This window comes from Desmodus rotundus, chromosome 11 (assembly GCF_022682495.2).
Source record: "Desmodus rotundus isolate HL8 chromosome 11, HLdesRot8A.1, whole genome shotgun sequence".
NCBI lineage: Eukaryota > Metazoa > Chordata > Mammalia > Chiroptera > Phyllostomidae > Desmodus > Desmodus rotundus.
Genome location: NC_071397.1, coordinates 94,801,063 through 94,825,227, shown reverse-complemented (window position 1 = coordinate 94,825,227; position 24,165 = coordinate 94,801,063). Strand labels below are relative to the sequence as shown.

Here is a 24,165-nt window from a genome sequence, read left to right as displayed (position 1 = left end):
AATATCTTTTGAACAGTTTAAATAATCTAAGTTTATAAGCAAAACAACAGCCTAAAAATTTCAGCTGTGGTTACCAGTGATTAAGAAGAAAGCAAAAACAAAGCTTACCATTTGCTGTATTCTTTTTAAAGTTATCCAGGAATTCCTCCAGAAGCTGGGACTGGTTAGGAGGAGGCAGCAGGCCCTTCTGGTCCCTTTGGAAGAGGTCGCTGTCCGACCAAGAAGTACACAGGGTTCCCTTTGTGTCTGGCGGCCGGGCAAGCAGAGTGAGCCCAACACTCTTCTCAGAAAACAGGGCCTCCATCTGCTTCAGGTCAAGATCAGACACAGCTTCCCCATTTAAGGTCATAATTTCATTGCCCTTTCTCAGCCCTAGAACCAGAAGGAGAAACGGAGGAAGAAAAAAGAGACAGAGATTACTGAGAGGAAGACTCCAAGGTGGAAGACGCTGCAAACACAAACTGTGGACTCTTAGGGCCGTTCAGCTGCTACTGTCAAAGAAAGTACCAAGATGTACTTAGATGCCAATGATAACGAAACAATTTCTGCTCTCTCAAGGCTAGGATTAGAAGGAACAGTTGGAAAATGAAACAATTTGAAAGTGATTCAAACTAATTGTTCTTCTATTTATCTGATGTGAAGTGCCCTGGGAAATTGCACTTGTTTGCAAGAAGAAAACAGTGCTGTCTGCCTGGCTGTCTGGAAAATATGCGTGTATGTTCTCTCTGTGTATGTACGTTCTCTCTCTCTCTCTCTCTCTCTCTCTCTCTCTCTCTCTCTCTCCACACACACACACACACACACACACACACATATATACACATACACACATTTTAAATTAAACTATTAACTTTACTTTCTTTAAAATTCCTGGAGAAAACATTTTCTGACAAAACTATAAGAAGAAAATTTCACTAGCCAGACCGCATTCTACAGTTTCTCACTCAAAGGGAGCAGAGACATTCTGCACCGCACAGACCTTCCCCGTAGGCCAAGCCATCAGGCAGGACGTCGCTGATGAATATCCGGCTGAGACGCTGGTGCTCATCCACCTGCGCGGTCACTGCGAACCCTAGGGATAAAAATGAAAGGGAAGCATAAGTGTAAGCTCGTCGTCACACTGGCTAATTTCCCCGATGCAACCGGCAGTATTTTCTCAGACATCTATTATCATAAGTACAGTATGGTGACGAAGTCTAAGTTATAACTATTTTGAAAGCATAAATATCCAGCGGGGTCAGAAAAAGAGAAACATGTCAGATCTAAAGGTTTAGGAAACATGAACACACAACCTCATTGGAAAGTGGAGGCCACAGACCCGTGTTCACAGCAGCACTATTCACAACAGGCAAAAGGCCGAAGCCACCCAACCGTCCATCCACAGAGGAATGGATGAACACACTGTGGTGTAGCCATAGACCGGAATGTTATTCACTCTTTAAAAAGGAGACATTCTGACACATGCTATAACATGGAGAAAACTTCAGGACATTGTGCTCTGTGACAATAAGCCAGGCACAAAAGACCAGATACTGTATGAGGTAACTAGAGTAATCGAATTCATAGAGACAGAGGGTAGATGGGGGTTGCCAGGAGCCGGGGCAGGAAGAATGGGAGTTACTCTTTAACAGGCGCCAAGTTCCAGTTTTGCAAGATGAAAACAGTCCTCGAGAAAGACGGTGGCGAAGGCGGCACAGCGCGTGAATGTGCTCAATGCCGCTGAACGGCCATTTTAACCATTCAACGATAGTGAACTTCGTTCTGTGTCTTTCACCACAATTTAATTTTTTTTTAATTGAAGATCAAAAAGTACTCTTATTGAAATCAATCCAATCCAGTTCAATAAAATATTTGCAAAGAAACAACCCCATACAGGGCTAGGAATTTCCAGAAGGTGGGAACACACTTGGACGGAGAGAGTGCTTGCCCTAAAGGTGGCCACACGCAGAGCCTCGGTGAGCACATCTCCCTGACTCAGACACCGCCCTCCCCCCGACTCCACAGTCAGGGGCACGTGTTTCCATGTCCTGGTCTCCTAACACTGGGAGGCCTTTGATGGCGGCAAGAAGGGCATGCCCCCCAGTTGGCTCTGGGCCTCAGGCAAAGCCTGGCAGACAGGGGTCACCAGAAAGCATCTTAGCAATTGTCTTCACTCGGTCCTTCAGTCACTCAAGTGCAAAGGAGATTCACAAGGGTGACCACGGGAAGTTGAGTGAAGGCCAACACAAGGACAGATAAAATGTTAAAAAGGCTTTAAGGAAAAAGCGACATAATATTTGGGTCAAATAGATTATGGAAATTAAGAAATAAAGATCACAAAAAGGACACCTGAACATCACAAACAACGAGTAGAATTTGACCAGCTGGAATCGTTTTAAGAAAAATAATTACTGGTAAATTAATAATATATTTAACAAGATAAGAAATAGTCTTTCTATGGAGAGATTCATTGATGATTATCTACTTATTGAGTTCCTATGGTAAAAGACAGAAGTGAATTTTAACACATGAACACAGTCAATAAAGAGCTGAAAGACAAGTTTAAATACAGATAAACAGAAATGCAAGCCTTCAATGTCACAAAGTGCTTTGGGTAGTATTGACCCGTAATTGTTAAACTGAGGCTAAAGCAATCACGTAGGCTTCTTCAAGCAAGTTAGACCTTCAGTTTGTTCTTGAAGGACAGGTCTGATTGACACATCAGGGAGGAGGGACGAGGAAGGGAATGGGAGCAGTGAAGGGAAGCTCGCCAGGGGTAGAAGACAAGCTAAGAGCAAAGACAGGGAAGACACCGAGATGAAAAGCATCATGAGTCACATGCGTCACGAGTTAATCAGCTTAGAACGGCACCCGACACACAGTAAATCCACTGTCAGTGTTATCTCCATCATTTCAAATGTCTCATCGACATTTATACTTATTCCTTTTCGTCATTTTGGCATCCTTTCCTAATATTAATACATCTCGTTAGCCTACTACTCTAAATAAATAAAAGGAAGAAAGATGAAGTTCAGAAACTACTGTCAGGATTTCTGAAAATGTACATTTAAAGGGGGAAAACGAGGTCCGTGGGTCCTGTGGCCAACGAGGAGAGGAGAGAGAAGGCGGTTCCCACGCTCACCGAAGTCAGACACACTCCCCGTCTTCGTGAGCCGCACCTCATAGGCACTAAGCGGAAAGACTTCTATTTCGTCGGAAACCTGCGGAAGGTAAAAACAGCAAAATCAGCGGTTTGATGTCACGATGTCTTGGAAATTTACTTAGATTGTTTCCCAACTAGATGCCAAATTTAAACAGAACATTCCCCCCAAATCACTTAGCATCAAAATTAAGAGGCCATGAGTAACGGTTCAGACGTCTCTCCCTTCCTGGGGCTCACGCACGCACCTGGGCTTGCAGGGCTTCGTGGGGTGCAGGGGCACAGTACTCGGTGTTTTCATCCACTAGTTTTCGGAGCTGCAGGCCATGGTGGCTGGGTTCCAACTGCCTCATCTATAAGGAAAAAGATAATTATTCAGGCTTTAAATATTCTTTCTAAATTCACCATTGTTCATTAAAAATCAAAGTGAAAATTTCTAAAAAAGATGCCGTATGTAAGTTGCTGAGTTTAAACCTATATTAAAAAGATTGAATTTAAATGTGCAAGAAAAGACAATTATTTTCAAGAAGATCTTCTCTAAATGATAACTGCTTATCACTAAAAGCAAGAGACCTTTTAAGGAGGTTTGGGGAGCATATAGCTGACAACAGAATGAACAGGGGTGAGTAAAAGCCGGTTCACAGTTGCAAGTAACTTGAAACACAGGGTTTACTCTTGTTTTATTATTCTATCATTTATTTGTATTACAACTATCACCCCACTTTGTCAACCCCTGTATCATACTATTCTCAGCAAATGCTCTCTCTTCACATGTTGGTGGTCCCTAACTTTGTTTCCCCACACTAAAGTAGAGAGATTTATGAAATGTGAACAATCTCATATGCTACAGACTTCAGAATTAGGAATTTGACTCTAAAAAGTTTTCAAAAGGAAAATGCGTACACTCATACACTTGCATTCTGTGTGTGTGTATGTGTGTGTGTGTGTCTCCCTCTCTCTCACTTTCAACAATGAGAAATTATCTCAGGTCTACGTTCTACCTGGTCTAGTTGACCCACTACTTCTGACATCCTCTATGACTTAGAAACTTTATCAAGTTAAAACTGATGTCATTGCTATAAAACAACTTTGTTGACTGCCTGAGTAAAAACCATACATAATGGAGTAAAAGGAAATTAAATTAATAATATGAGATACATATATATATATATATATATAAATGCCTGGTATACTAAGGCTTAACTCAAAGCCACAAAGGAGAACTAAAATTAAGGATTATCCACACCTACTAAGTGTGCATGGTAAAGAGTTACTCAACTCTACATGCCTTTTTTTTTTTTTTGCCATTTCACATATTTGATTGCACTTTTCTCTGAAAACTTAAAAATATCTCAGCTCTCCTGCACCATCTGGTGGTCTAAAAACATCTACTCTGATGATGCTGAGTGTATTTCATCTATTTCAGTGGGTCTCTTTAAGACTTATCATAAGCTACCTTTTCAGAAATAAAACTCAACTTGCATCACAAAGAGAACATCTCGCGACAGTGTCCATGAAACCACTGTCGATGGCATCAAGTGGCTTGTTTAACCTAGAGAAACTTGGTAAAACTGTTCAGTATTAAATCAAACTTACTTTAACGTTTATGCCACCTTCTTCTAGGGCACCATCCCTAAGTTAACTTCAATAACAACAGCCTTCGCATGTATTCTAGATAGAAAGATGTATGTAGAATCCCAGTAAAATAGCTCAGGTTCTTTATGAAGGCAAGGGGTCATGCCCTAACAATTCCTACTTCTAAAAGATGAAGAAGGAGAATGCTAATTAATAAATACGTTCGTTAATAACGTTCCCCGGTACAGAAAGTGAGGTCTTAAACACCACATAGAGTTAGAAGGCACAGGAAAGCAACATTAAGGATTCTTTTTCTTCGGAAGTATATGTCTGCAGCAAACTCGATTACCTTGCATGCCAAAGTCAAAACATCTTCTACCCGGTGCTCCGGCTTGACCATCACAGTAACTCCCTGATTGTCCTGGAAGTGAACGTATGCCTGGGTTTCCCACGCGTTGTCTCGGGGAACGCCATCCACGGCTGAACCGTACATATGCAGAAGTTCATCGACCTGGGTGTAGAGCCCAAAAGAAAATGCAGACAGATGTGACTTTTTTAAATGAGAGAAACTACTGAAATAATATCCACTTCATCTAAGGCTCATTTTATAGTAAACCCTTTCACACTCCCAACGTGTCCAGCTCCTCACAACCCTCTAGGGCAGACAAGCCCAGCGATTCCTAAACCCACGTGAACCTGATGCCCGGGGAGGCTGAGGAGAAGCCAACTGAACCCTGTCCCGTGTGCTAGCCTCCATGCCATTTTGCCTCCCGGCCCAGGTTAGGACCCTGCAGACAGTGGCAGGACCGCTTCATCCCCACCCTCACTGGACTCGAGGTGAAGGCTGAGTGACAGCAGCACCTGCACCACGATCTTTGATGGCTTAAGATACACTCGTCCATGGCCCCCAATGCCTGCCTGCATCCCAACCCTGGACTGCACTTAAGCCAAGCATGCTCTTCTTCTCGCTTATTTTGACCCTTCATCCTGGGGAAATTTTTTTCTATTTCACATCTAGATATTCTTTAGAAATCATCCCCAAACCTAAGCTTTTTCCGAACAAGTTGAGTTTCCTAAGCTTCCTCACCACAGCAAATCAATGACCTCATGCTAATCTGTACTTTTCTGCATTCAGCTCCAGTGAATCTTTGCTAAAGACTCTTTCAACACATTTCGCCATTTCATGATGGGTGATTTACAAGCGCACCACACCTGCCCACACTGGGCTGAGTGTTCGGCAGTCTTTGACCCAAAACGTCTTGACTCCCGTGCCCCACCCTCCCTAGTCAGGGGATCTGGCCCTGAGTGACTTCTTTTTGTTTCCCCAGATGAAAAAAGTCCTCAAACAAGAAACATTTTGCTGATGCAAAACAGGTGAAACAAAAGACGGAAGAAGCACTAAAAGGCATCAAAATCTTTGAGTTCAGAGAGAGCAGAGGAAGCGGCACTTTTCCCTCTCAGACCCCTCCCCCACATACAGTGTCATAATGCATGGACATGTGTTGTCCCGCCCTGGAGAACACCTAAGGCCCTGCCCCTACTAAGTATCAGGTGTGCTAAGACCAAAAAAAAAAAAAAAAGGCCCAAATGAAAGAACAGATCAAAGCTCCAGGAATAATACAACTAAGCAACAAAGAGATGGCCAACCTATCAGATGCACAGTTCAAAACACTGGTAATCAGGATGCTCCAGGAACTCAGTGGGTACTTTGACAGCATAAAAAAGACCCAGGCAGCAATAAAGGTTGCATTATGTGAAACAAAGAAAAATCTACAGGGAACCAACAGTGATGGGAAGGCAACCAGGACTCAAATCAACGGTTTGGAGCAGAAGGAAGAAACAAACAGTAAACCAGAACAGAATGAAGAAACAAGAATTCGGAAAAATGAGGAGAGGCTTAGGAACCTCCAGGACAACTTTCAACGTCTGAACCATAGGGGTGCCAGAAGGAGAAGAGGAAGAATGAGAAATTGAAAACTTATTTGAAAATATAATGAAGGAGAACTTCCCCAATCTGGCAAAGGAAATAGATTTTCAGGAAGTCCAGGAAGCTTAGAGAGTCCCAAAGAAGTTGGACCCAAGGAGGAACACACCAAGGCACATCATAATTACATTACCCAAGGTTAAAGATAAGGAGAGAATCTTAACAGCAGCAAGAGAAATGGAGACAGTTACCTACAAAGTAGTTCCCATAAGACTATCAGTTGATTTCTCAGAAGAAACCTTGCAGGCAAGAAGGGGCTGGAAAGAAGTAGTCCAAGTCATGAAAGGCAAGGACCTACATCCAAGATGACTCTATCCAGCAAAGCTACCATTTATAATAGAAAGGCAGATAAACTGCTTCCCAGATAAGGTCAAGTTAAAGGAGTTCATCGTCACCAAGACTTTATTATATAAAATGTTAAGGGGACTTATCTAAGAAGATCAAAAATATGAACAGTAAAATAACAACAAACTCACAGCTATTAACAACTGAACCGAAAACAAAAACAAAAGCAAAGCAAACGACTAGAACAGGAACAGAATCACAGAAATGGAGATCACATGGAGGGTTATCAGTGGGGGAGTGGGAGGAGGAGAGAGGGGGAAAAGGTACAGAGAATAAGTAGCATAAATGGTAGGTAGAAAATAGACAGGGGGAGGGTAAGAATAGTATAGGAAATGTAGAAGCCAAAGAACTTATATGTACGACCCATGGACATGAACTAAAGGCAGGGAATGTGGGTGGGAGGGGGTGTGCAGGGTGGAGGTGAATAAAGGGGGGAAAACAGGACAATTGTAATAGCATAATCAATAAAATATATTCTAAAAAATCTTCAAATTCAAAAACTGTTTTGAATGGTGGAAAAATGTCTCAATAGGTGTATTGCATCAAATGGAGAGTACTTTGAAGGTGACTGAAGTTTAAACATATAAGAATAAACACAGTTTTTTATAAACAAATTCCATTTCTTGGGTCCCCTCCTCATACTTTGAATTCCATGCATTAAAAAAGTAAAAGATCCTATGTAGGATTAAAAATTAAAATAGATTTAGTAAAGAAAAAAAAAACGGGTTGAGACAAAGCAAGGAAAACCCAGCTTTCTGGGTTGCCGTTTGTGAATGTGTTGCCCCCAGGTGGCATTTCTCAGTCTGTCATGGATGTGTCACTTTCTGCACATTTTCCTGGACAGATGATGGCAGCCCAGGATAAATATGAACCTCATGTGCCAAAACGAGAGAGAAATGGAGGCGGAGGAGCAAGTGCTTGGAGCCAGGGACGAGGGAATCTGCCTGGACACCACTCTCTCCTGAAGGGTCTTTATCACACGGGATCCTACTTCATTCCCTAGGCAATCTCCCAGGTACTTCTTGGCATCTAAGCAGCAATTTCAACCAGGTGAGGCAGCGACAACCCCGTCCTGCCTTAAAGGCGCAGATCCTGCCTCTCAGAACTCACTTGCTGAGAATCGAACTAAAACCCCAGCAGAGGTCACTGTGGAGTAAGAAACCACACAAGCAGTCGGCCCAGAGCAAATCGGAGTCCCCATTCCTGCTGCAGAGCAGTTCCATTCTGCTGAGGATGGACAGGTCGGGGAGGGACAGGAGAGATGCAGATTCACACCTACCCCTCCCTGCCCTCCTGTCCCATCGCTCCTGTCCCTCGGAGAGGCCATCCCTCAGGGCCAGCTGTCAGTCACTCAGCCCTCCCAGCCCTCGGAGGTCAGCACCATCGGGACCCTCTATTTAACAGGTGAGGAAACTGAGGCTCAGAAGACCCCAGAACCTTGCCTGAGCACACAAAGGGAGCTGTGACCGTGGCACTGTGGGGATTCGAACCCCAGAAACCTGGCTTGAGCATGTGCTCACCACCGGGACACTGTACAGAAATATCATCCCGGCAATCACTCCCCACAGAGAGGAGGCAGCCTAACTTTCCCGATTCCTTTCCGTTATATAAAACACACACCATGTTCTGGTTGAATAAAAGGGCTCACCTGCCATTCCCACCAAGGAGTGAATGCCATCTCTGCTTCCAGACCCTCGTTCATGTCCATTACCTTCCACACAGCTCTGGGGTGGAAACCATTTATATCCTTCAACCTAGTTTCCAATGCTCCTCCCATCTCATGAAGCACCTCCTGCTCGCTTCCCTCTTTCCCCCAATTCCATGCAATTAGATGCGCCCACTCTCCTGGGTTTCCCCGGTATAGCACTTGGCTAAGCCCAGCTCACGTGGCAGTCATTCCCAGGCTGCTCTGGTGCCCCCAGGTGCTATGATGCATGACACAGCAGAGGTTGCTAGGTCTCCTTCCTCATCCCTCAACACCACGCGTCCAGCATTCAGACCACCCCCGACAAAGGAGTGTTGACTTGGAAATGACTAGAACTTCGCTGTCATACATAGGCTTGCAAAGCAAAAGCTGTCTATTCTCAGTGCCTTATTCAAATCTGTTTATACAGTGTCAACTTCTTAATCTTCCCTAAAAGTTCAAGAAGAGACATTAACAGATTATTAGCAGAGAAAAAGTCCTAGACAAGGGAACAGTGTGCAGGAAAATACAGAGATGGAAGGAAGAACAAAAGAAATATTCACATTCTACTTAATTACACAGGGCATTGGGCCCACAATGGCTCTGAGGAATCATTTCCTGAGTCTACCCGTGACCTAAGGTGGCGTGGACGGCCGAAGACAAGGTGCCTATCGAAGCCAAGGAGGACTCAGAACTTCTCAAGAGATCCCTCAATGAAAAGTTGTATCTCATTTTTTACTGTGTATAACACACACACATATCCCAGAAGTGTACGCAATTACAGAGGCAAAACCTGCTTATTCAAAGGAGGCATCAAGAATGTGGAATTTCCTGCACCTATCAAAAATTAACCAGTTTTGATTAAATGGTAATTTTATTTCAAAAAAAAAAAAAGAATGTGGAATTTAATTTGAACTAGAAAAAGAAAAAGCTATCTGGTGCTTACAGCGCTCCTAGGTGGTTGTACATTTGGCCCATTTGGACAGAAAACTAGATTGATTTCCTCAAGGGGCAATGCTATCCATGCTGAAAATACACGTGCTTTATTCTCAGTAAGCCAGATACAATACTCTCCTACATTCTATTTCACAAAAGGAACAGAAGATCTTGAAAATACGCACGACAAATGGAGCCATCTGGAAAGCCCTCGTTCCAGTTTAATCTTTAATGACTCACCCCCAAGTGTGTGGTTGGCTACCTCGCTTAAAACTGTGGCACACCCAGCCTCCCTCCTACTCCCCCTCATCCTCCCCCTAAAAATTAGTTTCCAATTAGCCCATTTCAGGTTTCCAGGTCTGGGAGAAGACAGATGGAGACAGCAAAAATATAACAGCCAACTTGGGTCAAATCCCAGCCTCTGGCAGGGCTGGTTATCTGAGGTCTCTGGGTTCAGTTTTTTCCACCTTTGAAGGGAGCTGAAAATGGCAGCCTCCTGGGGGGGGGGGATGGGGGAGGGGGTGTCAGGGACTGGCGTGAGGAATGGCACTGGAAGGTACAGAAACTGTGCCTTTTTGTATGAAGGACCACAACCGTGTGAAAGAACTCTTTCAAAGTTCAGCCCGGCGTGTAGCATTACAGTGTAATGAATTTAGCCACTATGACCCCATCGTGGCCCTATAAAGACCTGAATGGGAATCATCTTGGGGGGCTGCGGTGACCACTGATGGCAGATCCCCCAGAGTCCAGCTCTGACCGTCAGCCCTGGTGGCTACACTAACTTAGTTGAGGTTTACAAACCACTTTAGCCCCCCTTGTAGGGCAACTTCCACAGGAGTTGCTATTATTATTATTATTACTATTACTACTACTCCTACTACATGAATGGTCCCAAAAGCACAGGTCCATTTCCTTCTGCTCAGTGTGCCTCGAGGAGAGCGCACAGAAACTCCAGGTGTTCTCACAGCAGATGCTGCCAGATCAAACGGCTTGTAATTACTACTTGTAATTACTACTTGGAAGGGAAGGGAGTGGCAAAATCACAGTCGGGCTATCACCAACGGGCCCACACCACCTAGGTGGCTGGGAAAAGGAAAGTCTATTAGCAAGTGAGATGAGGAGAAAACAAGGGGACTCACACCTCTGGGTTTTCTTAACAAGAAGAAAATGTAACAGGAGAAAAGTGTCTCTTTCCTTCTGGAGTTGATATCGAAACATCAGTTAAAATGAAAGGAAAATGGCCAATGTCTCTTCCTTCCTTCCTTTCTTTCTTTCCTCCCTCCCTCCCTTCCTTCCATTCATCCATTCATCCATCCATCCACCCACCCATCTGCACACATTTGTATATTATGTAGGGTTACATACTAATATTCTATTTAAACAAACTATTATGTTATAATCAAGAGTATGTGGTTTCATTCATATTTTCCATTTTAAAAACCAACATCAGGAATTTTTTTCCAGTTTGAAGCTAATGACTAATGTGACAATGCTTCATTCACTGGATGCCACAGATCGTTGGGCCAATTTTCCAGGAGCCAGGGCCAAGGCCAGGGGCTCCAGTTTCTGCAATGAGGCTTCTGGAGTAGCTGCCCGTCCTGGCCTCAGTAGGGGATCTGTTGTCGGCATCTCCATAACAAACACTGCTCCACAAACACTCACCGAGACTCCTGATTACTCACTCATCAAGAAGTACCTATAAAAAGCTTTCATTTTGGGCTAGCCAAACTGTCCTCTAAAAAATGCTCAAACAGGACTGGCTTTATTCCAACCTTAACAGATTTCAAATCAGGGTGAGTCACTGCTGAACAGTTCCTTGATGCACCAAATAGAGTGGAATATTTTAAAGTGGCCATGAACCCCCTCCCTCCCAACGTTCAGGAGTGACTGCCTTTCTGTGCTACCCTAATGGGCATACTGATAATACACTGACTGTATACCAATACATGGTTTGGGCAAGTTATAAATATTCCCCAAGAATGATTAGCAGAGGAAACCTAGTGAAATGAAGTATTAATTATTCAAGCAGTTACAGGCAGAATTTTAAGTCCCAGAGATACATAAAAACAAATGCCTTTAATGCAATCTGCAACTCAATTTAAACCCAGTTATCTGAGTCTGCAGTACAGAAATGTAAATACACAATTAACACAGCCCTAGAAGGCAAAGGAATTTCTTTAGCATCCCTCTATCAGAAGCAATGTTTAGTTAAAATAAATTGGGATAGCTGCTTAAATACATAGGCTTTCAGAAACAGATGCCGCAACACTTTCCTCTTGCCCGTTACAGCACCAATGGGACTTGCCGATTAAATCACAAGATCTTTTGGTAATTTAAGCCGAACTTAAATAATGAATTCTAATCATTAATGGGTATTTTAGCAAAATTATATTCAAGTCCAACGTAAGTTCTGTTAATAGAAAATACTTTGATGATGCAATATCTTAATGTGCAAAGTAAGAATTTTAAATTATTTAATACAGGAAGAGATACAATTTTAAAATTATGAGTTTTTTTAAAGATTTTATTTATTTTTAGAGAGAGGGGAAGGGAGGGACAAAGAAGAAGAGAAACATTGATGTGTGAGAGAAACATCAATCAGTTGCCTCCTGGGGTACCTGGCCTGCAACTCAGGCACATGCCCTGACAGGGAATCGAACCAGTTACCTTTCTGCCCACAGGCTGGTGGCTCAATCCCCTGAGCCAAACACACCATGGCAAAATTATGGGTCTTTATTGCAGATCAAACAATTCTCAACCATTAAAGGACTACTTCTACTATAGACAGTAGGCAAATTTATTAGGCAAGACTATGTCCTTGGCAGTGCGCTATATATTGAGAATATACACATAATCATAAGATCTGCCTAAGCAATACTGACCACAGGTCCTCATTCCAAGCTTGTCCAGGGACACATGGCATAACAGACACTCGCTGAGATGCCTGACAGTAAGAGGTGATACAGAGCGAGATGAAACACAGCTTCAAGGGGAAGGAATGGCATTGAAAAAAAAGACATCTAAGAGCGAGAGATACTTTTTTTTTTTTTAATACAAAACCAAGTAAAATCCCTGGAGAAAGGTGTGATTTGATCTGGATTTTGAAATAGGCTCTGCAAGTGTATAGAAATAAAGGGACAGGGACTGGAAATTATTTATTGTGAAAAGTCTACCTATTTGATGGCATGATTTATACGGAAGGAAGTTTGGATGTGGCTCGCTCACCCCGCCATTGGTGGGAGTTAGTGAAAGGAGAGAACCAAGAACAGACAGGAGCTGGGCCAGCGTGTGACAGGGCCTCCGGGCACAAGCCGCACCTCTCGTCACCCACAAGGTCCGCCCCTGACCTCTGGGGATGGGAGGTGGAGGGGACAGGGTTTGAGCAGAGGTTTGTACCCTGGTTCGGACCATACTACCACCTTGTGGCAGTTTTGGCAATAGCCATGGCGCATGAGCAGCCCGGGGCGCAGGGTCAGAGCCAGCCTCACATGAAGGCAGAATTGGCGGCCGCCTACGCTGAGTATTTTAGGATCACCAGAAAGTCCCTCGTTCAACCCCCAGCCCCTGACCCAGGACCTATCACAGTGTCTAATGCTTCACCATTGCTCAGTTTTTCAAACTAAATTCCCTATTCACTGAATTATCCCAAGTAATTCATTAGTAATACTGCCTGCTTCTGCAAAAGCATATTAATTTCAGGTTTCAACTTTGCCAAATACAGTTTTGTTGGACATAAACCCAAGATAAAATAATTTGATGAACAAGACAGGGTAGCAGATCATTAACATGAAACACAGCTTCAAGGGGAAGGTATGGCATTGAAAAAAAGACACAAAGATCCCTGGCTGGTGTGACTTTAATTGGCGTTGTCCCATACATCAAAAGGTTGCGGTTTCGATTCCCATCAGGGGACATACTTAAGTTGTGGGTTTGACCCCCAGAAAATGTCCTCAGGTGAGGATTAAAAAAAAGACAGGGCATAAGCTCATCCAGCTGATTGTCATCTGACTCCAGAATTCTTTTCAGAAACAATTCTGAGGGATGTGTTCAGTCAAAAACGATTCCGGAGTCTGAAAGGGGACCCTGGGCTCAGCTCCCATGAGGAAACTGGCAAAGTTTCCCAAAGCTGCTGATCCACAGCGTGGGCGTGAACCACAGCTCGGACCTGTGGGACGACCCCTGACCAGCCTGAAGGGAAAATGCAATTTTGAATTCACTAAACTCTCAAATGAGGGTCAGTATTGCTGAGGAATAGGGAAGAATAAATGAAAGCTGCCTGTAAAAATACTTGGCATTTCAAGAATCTCTCTTACTTACCTAGCAGGGACCATTTTAATTCCAAATTCACTGGGAACCAGTTCACGTAAAGATTCTTAACTACCCCTGTCCACTTAACTTAGCCCCTGGGTCACTGTGTAAAACGAGAGAGCTGCCATCTATGGCAGCCTCTACTGGAGAGACAGGGGTTTGGAGGTAGCTGAGTTCCAGAAAATCATGGCTTCCCCTTGACTCTCTATCCGATAGAGAGCGGGGAAGAAGACTGATGACGTGGTTCTGCAACGTTCATTTGGCAGCTACCCTTTTCAGTACTTACAAGCCTAAGTTCTATAACATTTTATAAGATGTCACAATTTGAACTATTTCCCACTCCACCACATCGAAAAAGCTGGGTTTTCCCCTTCCCCTCTGGTTGCATATACCACGTTTCTACGATGTCATTATTCAAGGCACCTTGGATCTTCTTGATGCTGCTTTTAACCAAGACGAACATGTTTCCAAAGATGTGGGTCAGAGCTCACATTTGACTTGGCAAAGCTACCAAAACCAAGCTTGTAACTATTTTTTTAAAATGTGCATGAAATAAATATTGGGAAGAAATATGGTTAAATATTAAAACTCATTGTGTTTGGATAGAAGAACTGGGAGAGATTTCCTTTACTTTTTCCGATTATCTTCTAGATTTTGTAGAATAATAAACATTAAAGAATAAGCCAGTATGCCCTGGCTGGTGTAGTGGATTGCATGTGGGCCAGCAAACCAAAGGGTCACCAGTTTGATTCCCAGTCAGGGCACATGCCTGGGTTGCGGGCCAGGTCCCCAGCTGGGGGCACGTGAGGGGCAACCACACACTGATGTTTCTCTCCCTCTCTTTCTCTTTCTCTTTCCCTTCTCCTCTCTCTAAAAAATAAATAAAATCTTTTTTAAAAAAAGAATAAGCCATTTAAACATTATAGATACCTACTACACAATAACTTCATTCAGTTATAAAAATACCAATACTATAATTAGTTTCATATCTTCTAAAAACAAAAAATGTTCAACCAAATGCTGCTGTTTATCAAGATATCTTATGTTGGGAACATTTACCACACACAATGGGGTAAAGGCTATATTGGGCTCAGATCTCATTAGCTAAATGTCAACATCTAAGAAAAATAAGCAAGTTACAAAGTGATTTATCATCATCATTTAATTATATAGAATTGACTACCTTGATTAAAATGAGAGTTTGCCTCAGAGACATTATTTAAACTTTACAGAAGTTCAATTTAAAAATATAAGCCCAGCTTTAGCAAATGGTCTGACGGTTTTTAGTTAACTACAATATATCATGAAGGAATGCGTTTTCACTCATAACTAACAAATGATTACTTTTTAGTTAAAGTGCAAGAAGGGCCACAATTTTAAAGTGTGGCATTCTTTTCAACCATATGTGAACACACAAAACCGAGTGGCCGCATAAACGTGCTTTCACGTGTTTCCGCTGCCTTCCAATCAACTGATCGACCCTCTCCCACCTCCACCTTCCCTGTTCCAAAGTTACAAGCAGGTCAAAGAAGTTGATACAATCCCTGTTATTCACTAATCCACAAAACTGTTATACATAATCAAATAAAAATCTATAGAAAAACTAGAAAATAAAGTTCCATAAAATGTGACTCTCCCTTCCGGCCACGTGGAAAGCTATGGTACATTTACACAATGGAATTCTACGCAGCAGAGAGAAAGAAGGAGCTTATGCCCTTTGCAACAGCATGGATGGAACTGGAGAGCATTATGCTAAGAGAAATAAGCCAGGCGGTGAGGGACAAATACCATATGATCTCACCTTTAACTGGAACATAAGCAATAGAAGAAAAAAGCAAACAAAATATAACCAGAGACATTGAAGTTAAGAACAATCTAACAATAGCCAGGGGGGAGTGGGGTGGGGACAGTGGGAAGAGGGGATTACAGGAACTACTATAAAGGACACATGAACAAAATCAAGGGGGTGGGTGGAGGTGGGGGAGGGAGGTGGGTTCAGCTGGGATGGGGTGGAGGGATGGGGAGAAGAGGCATACAACTGTAATTGAATAACAATAAAAATTTTTAAAAAATAGAAAAAAAAAAGAAAGCGCATTCCAAATAACCGTTAAAAAGAAAAACAAGAACCTCTTCAGACTTAATCACATTTTCCCTACTCACTCACATGATCAGATCATCGTAACTCATCTTTCTGATAGTCTCTGAAAAAATAATAATCCTAAAACATGTCAGTCAGCAACCCAAAATTCATACCATACACCGTAGTCACAGTGTTCGGAAGTACTTCAGACATGAGTACTCAAACTGTGCCGAAGACAATTCACTGTACGTGTGCTACGTGTGCTACATTTCAACAATAAGTACTGTGGCTATTTTTGCTTGATAAAATGTTTTAAAGCAGCCCTTCCTCAAGGAGATTCAGCAGCAACACTAGGCCAGTGGCTTAGGGCTTCTGATCCAGGATGGTCAAGTCCTAGCCCAGTCCCTGGGGTGTGGTGTGAACAGGGATGATGAAGTGCCCGGACCTCTCCGGGTCTCAGGCTCCTCATCTGTAAAACGTGATGACAAAGTGCCTACAAAGATTAAGTGAGCAGAGTGTTCCACACTATCAACAGAGTTTAGAATGTAGCTGCAGTTTCCCTGATTATTAATTATGCACATTTATTTTAACATGAAATCTATAGTAAAAATAAATATCAGTATGAAAGACAAAGAAGCGTGTGGATTCTTTTCTGATTATCCTTATTTTTGTGTTACTAAGCACCCCAGAAGCAATCAAGGTGTCAACTCCTCTTTGCGGGTACCAAAAGGAGACTGAGCAACTTGTGTGTTTCATTTGGGGAAAAAGTCCAAGCTAAGACTGCATTCCTTTGAACCAAATTTTACCACATTCTTAATGGACAATAAACATTTTGCAGTGGGCAGAAACCCCAGGGTCTCCTGCTCTGTCTGCAGTCCCTCCCATGCGGAGGAACTCACCTGAGTTATAGAAGGTCTCTTCTCCTTGCCTTTTCTTGCCAGTGTGTCCAGCCCTTTTAATGAAGAAAACAGGCCCTTCTTGTTTCTCCCTCGCTGGGTCAGTGAGAGTGTCCTCTTCCGGAAAGCAGAGTCATCTCTAGAACACACCTAGTGCGAAACACAGTTTTAAAAAGTCGTCAAGCATATTACTTGGGTGGCAGAGAGAATGAACTATTGCCCTAACCGAAGTAAGCCCTGCCTGCTTACTTCAGCGCGTTCTGCCCAGTACCGGGGCCACTGCACGTCTGACACGCCAGAATTGGATCCGCCACAGAGACATCACTTATCTGCATAACACAGGCCTTGTTACGACATTCAGATCTCTCCATGGGGGACAGTAGGGTCAGCAAAACAAACCACAGATGCCCCCTCCCCAAGGCCGAGCTTGTACCACCTGCAGAAATCACCCACCCAGGAATGATTTCAGAAAGTCCAGGAAAACCACCTCCAACCAGCCCTTTAATTCTTCACTCCATTGGGACTACCTTGTGAGAGAGGAACAGACCGAAAGGCAGATGCAGATGTGAATATTTAATAAGTATCTACTAGTAGGTGGATTCCTAGAAGCAGCACTGAGGAAGCCAGGACTCTTTATGCTGCGTCTCAACACTCCATCCCGGCAGCTTGGCCCCTGGGGGCCCTGGTCAGTCACTGAGTTACGTCACAGCAGAGCTGGGGGCCACTCCTCCCTGGGGCACTTACCAGGGCATGGAAAGAGGAAACTGACAAGATGCCCAGCCTGCCCAGGGCCAGCTTGGAGGGACGGCTGGCGGCCGCCAGGAGGCTCTTGGGGTTCGGCAACTCCCCGCCTTGCAGGCTGGCCAGGTAGCAGCGCATCCTGAATAGATCCATGTGAAACCTCTCCAGGTTCTGCTCCCACTGCTGAATCTGTTTACATAAGCACAGAGGCAACTTACGTGAAAATGAGAAGTGTTCATGGGTCAAACTGAGAACATGATCCCTTTCACGAACTTCAAGGACAAAATTATTCCTGCTGGTGTGGCAGGGTTGAAATGAGCCTTCACGGCTCACCCCGGCCCAAGCTCTCCTGCCAAAACGCAGTGGCTCAGACAGTACCGCATCAGGACGGCCCAAAGCAAAATAAAGCTGGTGGTCCTGATAGGGCGCCTTAACGAAATGTCATGACCTTTGGAGAATGCCAGCGCTCGAAATCCCACTGATCCAAGGCAGGGTGCACAATAGTCAGTCAGTTATTTTGCTTTGTTTCACTTCCCTTCACATTCACAGCCTCTGATCTTAAACCAGGTTAACGGAATCACACCAAACAGACACTGAATGAATGGAGGCAGTAACTTTACATTTCGGTGCATTCTGAGCAAATAACTCAAGATGCTAAGAAGCAAATGGACTTGAGGAATCAGGACAAATAAAGCTTTTATCCCTCTTTTCAGCATCTTAGAGAATAACCACCATCTATCCACCTGAATAAAATTAAAACACACAACAGAAATTTCTATCTACTTCTTCAAAAGTGAGGTCATGAGCTGGTAAAGAGACAGCCAGACTCTAAGGGCTGGTCTCCCTTCTTCCAAGGATGGCAAAATATGTATAAGTATTACCTTCATTTAAAGATAGACTAACAGGTGGAGAAGGCTCAAGGAACTCGCCAGCATGGGGACTCAGGAGAGCAGAGAGCTGGTCTTCCAATGGTGTCAAGGGCAAACTCAAAGGTCGAGAGCAGGGCTGTGGTGAAGGCAGGTCTAACAATTTGGCACTGGAGTCGTGTCGTTTTATTTGCAACATTGCATCTCCGGTTTTGCCATGTTTAACACCCAGTCAGATCCCCACCTTTCACGGTAAACTTTGCAGGTCGGCCCTTAATCCTGGATGCACGTGACATCCCTACACGTGATCTCCAACATTTAACACTAGGTAGGCGCCCTTCAGTCTCTCCCCAGAGAAAAGCAGAACCAGTTCAGGGTCTTCCCCAGACCCCACCCAAGTTATCCATCTCTATTTCTTAGGAAGGTCACTGTGCAAACTTTCTACATGAAAGAAATATGATGGCTAAAAGATCTAAACAATTCATTGATTCATCATTTTTGGTCGGCAAAACAACAAATTCCCAGAATGCACTGAAAAAAATCTCAATCTCCATAGTGATTTTTACCCTCATTTAAGATTTTGTAACCCCCTTATTGGTGATGTAACAGCATACTGGGGTCAGCCTTGAACACATACCAGGACGAGCTGTTGGCTTTTAAAAATGAAGATGCCCAGCTCGAACGCCTCAAGATTCTCCCCCGTTAGATGTGAGGCCTGGAGCAGTTTACATTTCCAGGCCACCTCCAGCAATTGTGGTGTCTAGCTTTAGTGAGGACTACTGTTCTACACCTAACAAGACCCTTCCAAGTGGAACTGCAGATCTCTACTTGGTCTTGCAGTATTAGAGAACTCTAGATTCTAGAAGTGATGGGTGGGTAGTATGTAACCATGAACTCACACTGATCGGAAGCTCTAAGGCTACAGGGGAAACGATGCTCCCAACCGGTCTCAGAAATATCTTCTCTAGGAGATTCCTGAAAATCCACAATTACAGATGCACTGTTTTGTCTTCTAGTACTATGTAGCTATTTCTAGATTGGGTAGTATACTAAAGCTTCTCCCTCATTTATATTTCCACGTGAAATAGTTCCTGAAATACTTTCTAGGGGTTTCGTTGGGGGTGAAGACAGGAGAGAAAGAAAACCAAGGAATCACTGGATACCAGAAGATACGCGCATGCCATCTACTGTGGATTAAAAAGACAAAAATATAAAATAAATTCCAGGCGCATGCCAATCACTGTCAATCAGGGAAGATGACAGTCTCTTATATTTTCACTGAATTCTGCAGTTTATTTACAAAGTGTTTCTAAAGGTCATTTAATGTACTTATGTGACTACATCAAACACCACTAGAAGGTGAAGGCAGTTCCATCCTAAACAGCGATTCATAAAATTTTGTCAGAAATACTTTGATAATCTCCAGCACACCTGGACCTGTCCATCCAAAACTTGGGACAAAAGGCAGGTGAATTCGTGGGGAGAGTATGGATTCAGATGCTCAGTTAGGTTTGTTGGAGGGAAGACAGGGCTGGGAGATCCCAATAGCTTCAAGCAGATCTTAGAAAGGTCAAGAAGTTTGCTACCATAGGTGATTACATCTCAAGAAACTAATGATCTCAATCAATACTATGGTAGAGGTAATTTTAAAATTAAATTTAGTAAAAAATACAAATGAGACGGGAACTTATGACTTCTCCATGCCAACAGTGCTTCCTATGCTGATTCTGACTGAGCCTTTGTAAGGGTTCATTGTGTGTCGATTTGCCTGGGCCACGGTGTGTCCAGCTAAGTGGTCAAACATTATTCTGGGTGCTTCCATAAGGGCGTTTATGCGTGAGATCAACATTTAAATGGGTATACTGGAGTAAAGCACATTGCCCTGACGTAGGCAGGCCTCATCCAATCGGTTGAAGGCCTGAAAGGAACCAAAAGGCTGACCCTTCCTCCAAGTGAGAAACAACCCCTCCTGATGGCCTTCACACTGGGATGCTGGCTTTTTCCTGCCTCTGGACTCGAATGGAAACATTGGCTCTTCCTGTGTCTTGAGGCTGCTCGTCTTCGGATGGGAACCAGCCCTCCTGGGTCTCCAGCTGGCTGACTCACTCTGCAGATCTTGGGACATACCTGCCTCCATAATCACGGGAACCAATTCCTTATAATAAAGCTCTTTATGTACGCATTTTCCTAGATCCTATTAGTTCCGTTTCTCTGGAGAACCCTGACTAATACATCCTTCATCCCCATAGACCTCTGTGGCAGAGTAAGCTACCATTAGTCACACTTCTATTCCATATCTAAAGACAATAATTATCTTGTTTTTAAGGCCATGGTTTATTTTATAGAGTGAATCAGTCATGGAGGCTAAATGAGGATTTGTGGTTGGATAAGAAACAATGGAATATTTCATTTTTCTTTCCAGAGACTCATGCAAGTTGTCGAGAAAGACTCGGGAGAATACGCAGGTAACAGTACAGTGAGGACATGGAGTCGGAGGCTTGGGTAACTTGGAGGGAAGCAGGCAGTAAAAAGGCCAGACCCAGAAGCTCAAAACCGACCTTGTAATAATGAGAAAGTCTGGCAACACTGGTGAAGAATTAGCTGGGGAATCAAGATTACATCACCTTTTTTCTCAGTAGGGGAGACAGAGGCCCAGAAGGGAAGTGACTAGACCAGGGCCACACAATAAGATAGTCCTTCCAAACGAGCAAAGGCCAACGGCTGATGCTGGTGTGAACAGTATGTGGGGACGAGCCTCAACCAAACACTTGTGACACAGCCGAGTCCCAGGTCTGCTCGCTCACAAGGCAGGCACCTGTGCCCTACCCAAGAACCACTTCAGCAACTTCCATGTAAATTTTCGTCCAGTGGTTGACTTTCTTCCTCCCCACAAATCCCCAAAGTTCCATTAATATGTAGAGGACATAAGACTATCTATGCTCTCACTTGGGTGCCCTATTCATATTGAACATTTTGCATTTCCATTTCCTACCAGACATGTGCAAGTTCAGCCCAAATTTAAAGTAAAGTGATAATATATGTTACGATTAAACCTCAAAAGATGAGGAAAAGAAGGAGGTAAAGATATACTGAGTTGGCCAAAAAGTGCACCTTCTTTCTATATGATGCTCTAGTAGCACTCAGGTGTCTTGAACCTCACTCGAAACAATTTTGTTAGACTGTATTGTGACGGCTGCCATATCCGCACACATTTTAAGAAAACACGAAAATTGGTGAATTTTTGTGTAGCCATTTTAATATTGAAGATGAAAGAAGATACACAACATTTTTGGCATATTATGCTTATTATTTCAAGACAGGCAAAAATGCAACTGAAACACAAAAGAAGATCGAGTGTATGAAGAAGGTGCTGTGACAGATCGAACGTGTCAAAAGTGGTTTGCACAATTTCGTGCTGGAGATGTCTCGCTGGATGATGCTCCATGGTCAGGTAGACCAGTTGAAGTTGATAGCGATCAAATCGAGACATTAATTGAGAAAAATAAATATTATACCATTTTATACCAATAAATGTTATGCAGGAGATAGCCAACATACTCCTAATATCCAAATCGATAAAGTTATTGGTGAAAATAAAAAATGTGTCTTTTACATTATGGAAAAAACTAAACAGACTCTTTGGCCAACCCAATATTTTCTAAGAGTAAAGGGAGAAGTGGAAGACAGTTTTGTAGCTATTTATTTATTCTACTTTAGGAAATATCAATCATCGTCATCACTGAAATAGTAATGTTATCTGACATCACATTTATCAAAGGATTTCTGGAGATTTTTTTCCTAACATTATGAAAAATTAAAATGCCCCAGATCAGTTCTCCTATACCAACACGGGGTTCTTTTTTTCTTTTTTCTTTTTCAAAATTCCTGAAAAACTGATAATCATCTCTAGACATTTCTTCATCTTTAAGATAAACCTCAGGACATGAGAATAAAAACTTGACTTCTATGTCAAGTTTTTCATTTCTTTTAATGTCCACACACAAAACACACAAATTGCAAGGATGAACAAAACTCACTCTAAGGAGGTTTTCTTTATCTTTCATTGAAAACAGAAAAATTAACAAAAGGAAGGAGGAAAAGTCCCACGTTTAAGCGCTGGCACAAAGACAATGCACAAGTTTCCTCTTTCTCGCCAACAGAGCTGCAGTCACTCAATGAGCTCGGGAGGTCAGGGTTCGCTCTGGGGACAGGGAAGAGGAGGACATGATGGGTCACGCTAAGCAGGGCAGATGGACAATGACACATTAAAAAAGGTGACAGGCACATGCGCGCCACACCCGGCACTCCCAGAAAAACATTTTCTACCATTTGGTCATTATTTGATGGCAGTACTTGGTCATCTGCCCATGACTGGGTTTCTCCTAGACGCAGAGTCGGGCTTCCTTTCTGACAGAATAAGCTGAAAAACTCCCACGCGATGTTCTGCAAGCACTACAACCCCCTTCCCAGAGGAACCCCTGCACTGACACAGGCCGCGCTGAAGTCCACGAGTAGTCAGAACAACCGGCTAAGGCTCAGAGAGTCCGTTGTTTCATTTTTTCCTTATAATTCGCATGCCATAAAACCCACTTTGATAATAAATACAACTTCCCATCAAACTGAACTGAGAATTCCAAGTTATGGAAACAAGTAAATTAAGGATTAATTTCTATTTCATGTGAAACCAGCCATCACCTGGTTAATTTGCTTGTGCAACACAATCCGATTCACAAAAGTCTTACTGAGACACAGGGGAGCCCTTTGTTTAGGAGCAGATTTGGGATCGAATCCCAGCTCTGCCACGTAGCAGCTGTGTGACGTTAGAAAACATGCAACACTTAACCTCTCTAAGGGTCTATTTAGTCATCAATTAAATGGGTGATGCACACAGCTCTACCTCATGGAGTTACTGTGAAGTCATACCTGATCACGGCTTGAGGCTATGCTCTATTAGCTGAGGAATGAAGCGGGGAAGGTCTGGAGGGAAGAGGCCAAGAGCTGGTGAGGAGCAGGGACAGAGAAGGACTCCAAGTACTCAGTCAAGAGGAAAGGAGACACAGGTCCATTTGCTGACCAGCTCAAGCCAAGCACCATGGGGACAGACCTGGAAAGTTACAGATCCTTCAGGAGGTCATACTTTATGCGAGGGGCAACCTTGACACCAGGAGACAATTATAAACAATGTGGTGGGAGCAGTGATGGAGCCCTCGTCTGGCCACACTTGCCTGCCCAGTTTGTGCTCAATAAGACTTACTGGGAGAAACTGAAAGTTTACCTCCTGCCCCAGATCCTTCCAGCACCTCCCCGCTGCCTCCTGAACAAGGCCCGGGTTTTGGCCCAGCCCCTCCATACTCTGGTCCTGTCTCCCTCACTCCCCTTCACGGACCCTCCAATGCTCACTCCCTGGGTTGCTTCCTCACCCGCCCCCCATACCCAGTCTTGTATTTCCCTCAAGGCTTTGTTCCCTTTACCAGTTTCCAACTGTACGAATTCACTCCATCCTCTTTATGTTTTAAAACTTAAAGTAAATATTTAAGATGACGCCCACGTGTCACTAACCCAGAGCAGACGCAAGCCCACCAACTGAGTGTGTGCTCTCCCTGCATCAACC

At 43.5% G+C, this 24,165-nt stretch overlaps 1 protein-coding gene across 5 annotated transcripts in view; it reads right to left on the bottom strand.

The window, feature by feature from the left end:
* TIAM2 (TIAM Rac1 associated GEF 2) overlaps positions 1-24,165 on the bottom strand; it is a 196,814-nt gene that overhangs the window by 51,659 nt on the left and 120,990 nt on the right. For all 5 annotated transcript variants that reach the window (XM_053913646.2, XM_053913645.2, XM_053913648.2 and 2 more), the window contains 7 exons: positions 17,692-17,877; positions 16,951-17,097; positions 5,064-5,225; positions 3,388-3,492; positions 3,122-3,200; positions 980-1,072; positions 109-372 (listed from right to left, as the gene is read on the bottom strand). In XM_053913646.2, coding sequence (XP_053769621.1) covers positions 109-372; positions 980-1,072; positions 3,122-3,200; positions 3,388-3,492; positions 5,064-5,225; positions 16,951-17,097; positions 17,692-17,877 — 1,036 coding nt within the window. The remainder of the gene's footprint in view (positions 1-108; positions 373-979; positions 1,073-3,121; positions 3,201-3,387; positions 3,493-5,063; positions 5,226-16,950; positions 17,098-17,691; positions 17,878-24,165) is intronic.